This window comes from Nicotiana tabacum, chromosome 22 (genome assembly GCF_000715075.1).
Source record: "Nicotiana tabacum cultivar K326 chromosome 22, ASM71507v2, whole genome shotgun sequence".
NCBI classification, from domain to species: domain Eukaryota; kingdom Viridiplantae; phylum Streptophyta; class Magnoliopsida; order Solanales; family Solanaceae; genus Nicotiana; species Nicotiana tabacum.
This window is the reverse complement of record NC_134101.1, coordinates 218,414,929-218,417,292: the sequence shown is the minus strand read 5'-3', so window position 1 is coordinate 218,417,292 and position 2,364 is coordinate 218,414,929. Positions and strand designations below refer to the sequence as shown.

At 39.7% G+C, this 2,364-nt stretch overlaps 1 protein-coding gene across 1 annotated transcript; it reads right to left on the bottom strand.

Annotated features, from left to right (window-relative positions):
- Positions 1 to 825: 825 nt before the first annotated feature.
- LOC107766120 (uncharacterized) lies at positions 826 to 1,584 on the bottom strand. Its single transcript, XM_016584853.1, has 2 exons — positions 1,414 to 1,584; positions 826 to 1,167 (listed from the first exon to the last, which is right to left on the bottom strand). The coding sequence occupies exons 1-2, from the start codon at positions 1,582 to 1,584 to the stop codon at positions 826 to 828; spliced, it is 513 nt and encodes a 170-aa protein (XP_016440339.1).
- Between the last annotated feature and the right edge of the window lie 780 nt (positions 1,585 to 2,364).

Sequence of the window (2,364 nt, the reverse complement as noted above, 5' to 3'; positions counted from 1 at the left end):
GCATTGTTTAATTTTTTATAATCTATGCAAATTCTTCACCCTATCACAATTTTTTTGAGAATCAAGTCATTATTTTCATTAACCACTACAGTCATCCCCCCTTCTTAGGCACACATTGGATGGGGCTTACCCATTTGCTATCAAAGATTGGAAATACAATACCTATATCAAGCCACTTAATCACTTCTTTCCTTACCATCTCTTTCATTATTGGATTTAGGCAGTGTTGGTGCTCTACACTTGGCTTGTGTCCTTCTTTATGAGGATTTTATGCATACAGAAGGCCGGACCAATGCCTCTAATGTCAGACTTTATTCATTGCTCGCTTGTGCTCACGTAGCACTCTTAACAACTTTTCTTCCTGCAATTTAGACAAGTCAAAGGAAATAATAATAGGTAGAGTGTCAGAACCACCCAAATAAGCATATTGAAGGTGAGGGAGCAAGGGTTTAAGTTCCAATTTTTTAGCCTTTTCAATTGATGGCTTTGGTAGAGGACCACTTGGCCTATTTAGGGGCTCAAGGGGTTTAATTCTTGTATGTAGACACATGATGCATCTAGTATATGCATCACCTACTCAACCTCGTCATCAATCTCCAAGATATCGAACAACATGAGTGCTTTCTCTAGAGAATCATCCAGATATACACTCGTGTATATAAGTTGCTCATCCACCTTTACAACAGATATCATAGAGATCTCCCCATAATGGAGGGGTAGTTGAATCGCCTTATAGACATCGAAAACTACTTCCTTGTTGTCCACCCTCATAGTCATTTTTCCCTATCTCGCTTTAATAATTGCATCACCTGTAGCCAAGATAGGTCATCCCAATATGATTGGAACGTGTTCATCAGCCTCATAATCTAGGATAATAAAGTCCACTGGGAAGATGAATTTCTCAATCTGCAGCAACACATCTTCAATCATTCTTTCAGGGTACGCTATGGATCTATCAGCTAGTTGCAACATCACAGTGGTTGGTCTTGAAGCTCCTAGAACCAATTGCTTACACAAGGACAAGGGCATCAGATTTATGTTTGCCCCAAAATCACAAAAAGCACAGCCCACATCAATATTACCAATCCGCACAGGGATGGTAAAGTTGCTGGGGTCCTTAAGCTTTTGAGGAAGCTTGTTTTGGACCCTCGAAATGCACTCAGTAGACTGTCTCGAATTCATTCAGTCTCCTTTTGTGAGCCATTATATCTTTGATGTACTTCGCATATTTTGGAATTTTACAAAGTACATCCACCAATGGAATAATTAATTGAATCGGGCTTAACATAGAGATAAATTTGTCAAAACATGCGATCATTCTTCTTCTGTAATCTTTGGGGGGAAAGGTGATGGTGGCCTTGCAGAATTCACTGGCTCTGAACTTGTATCATCTTTCTTTCACTCGTGTTTTACCTTAGGAATCAATTCCCCCTCAGGTATAGGCGTATCTCTTCTCTTATTTGGCGCTTCTTTTAATTCCCTCCCGTTTTTTAGTGTGACTGCATTGACTTGAGGTTTCTTCTTTGTATCACTAGGAAGAGCGCCTACAGGCCTAGTATTTGTATTTGGCTCTAATTGCCCCATTTGTCTCTCAAGATTTTTGAAATCGGTCCTGAGTTGTTGATTGTCAAGCAAAAATTTCTTCAATAGGTCATTCGCAGTCTCTTCTACCTGATGGGGTGGCTTCTGAGGTTGACTATAATTTTCTTGGGGCCTATAATAATTCTGAGTCGTCTGATTTCCACCTCAGAAGAAGTTAGGATTATTCTTCCAATTTGAGTTGTAAGTGTTCCTATATTGTGCATACTTATTTATTGGACCTATGCTCTATTGCCCCATATAATAGATGGATTCAGGATTCGTAGGGCATACATCACTTGTGTGATTGTCACCACATAATTTGCAGCAAGTAGACGTCTGTTGCACATGTTGCATCTGTTGCATTTGGTGCATTATCATTCTATTCATATGATTTACTAATTTCACTATATCTGCTCCCATGGCTGAGAAGTCATCAAGCTCAATTAAATCGACTGCCTTCTATTTAAGTGCTCTTTGTGATTCCCCATCTCCTTGCCAATTATTATTATTAGTAGTGCAATTGTTTAGCAGGAGTTGGATTTCACTATAGAGCCTTGCCATGCAACTACCCCCACAAGCTGAGTTAAAATTCATCTTTGATGTCTTGTCCAACCGATTAACAAAAGTGTGACTCAACACCTCATCAGTCAAACAGTGATGTGGGCAGTCTCTGAGTAGCTTCTTATATCTTTTCCAAGCTTGGCAAAGAGTCTCGCTATCCCGTTGTTGGAAACCAAGAATCTAGCTCCTCAGCGACTTTGTCTTCTTAGTGGGAATAAACTT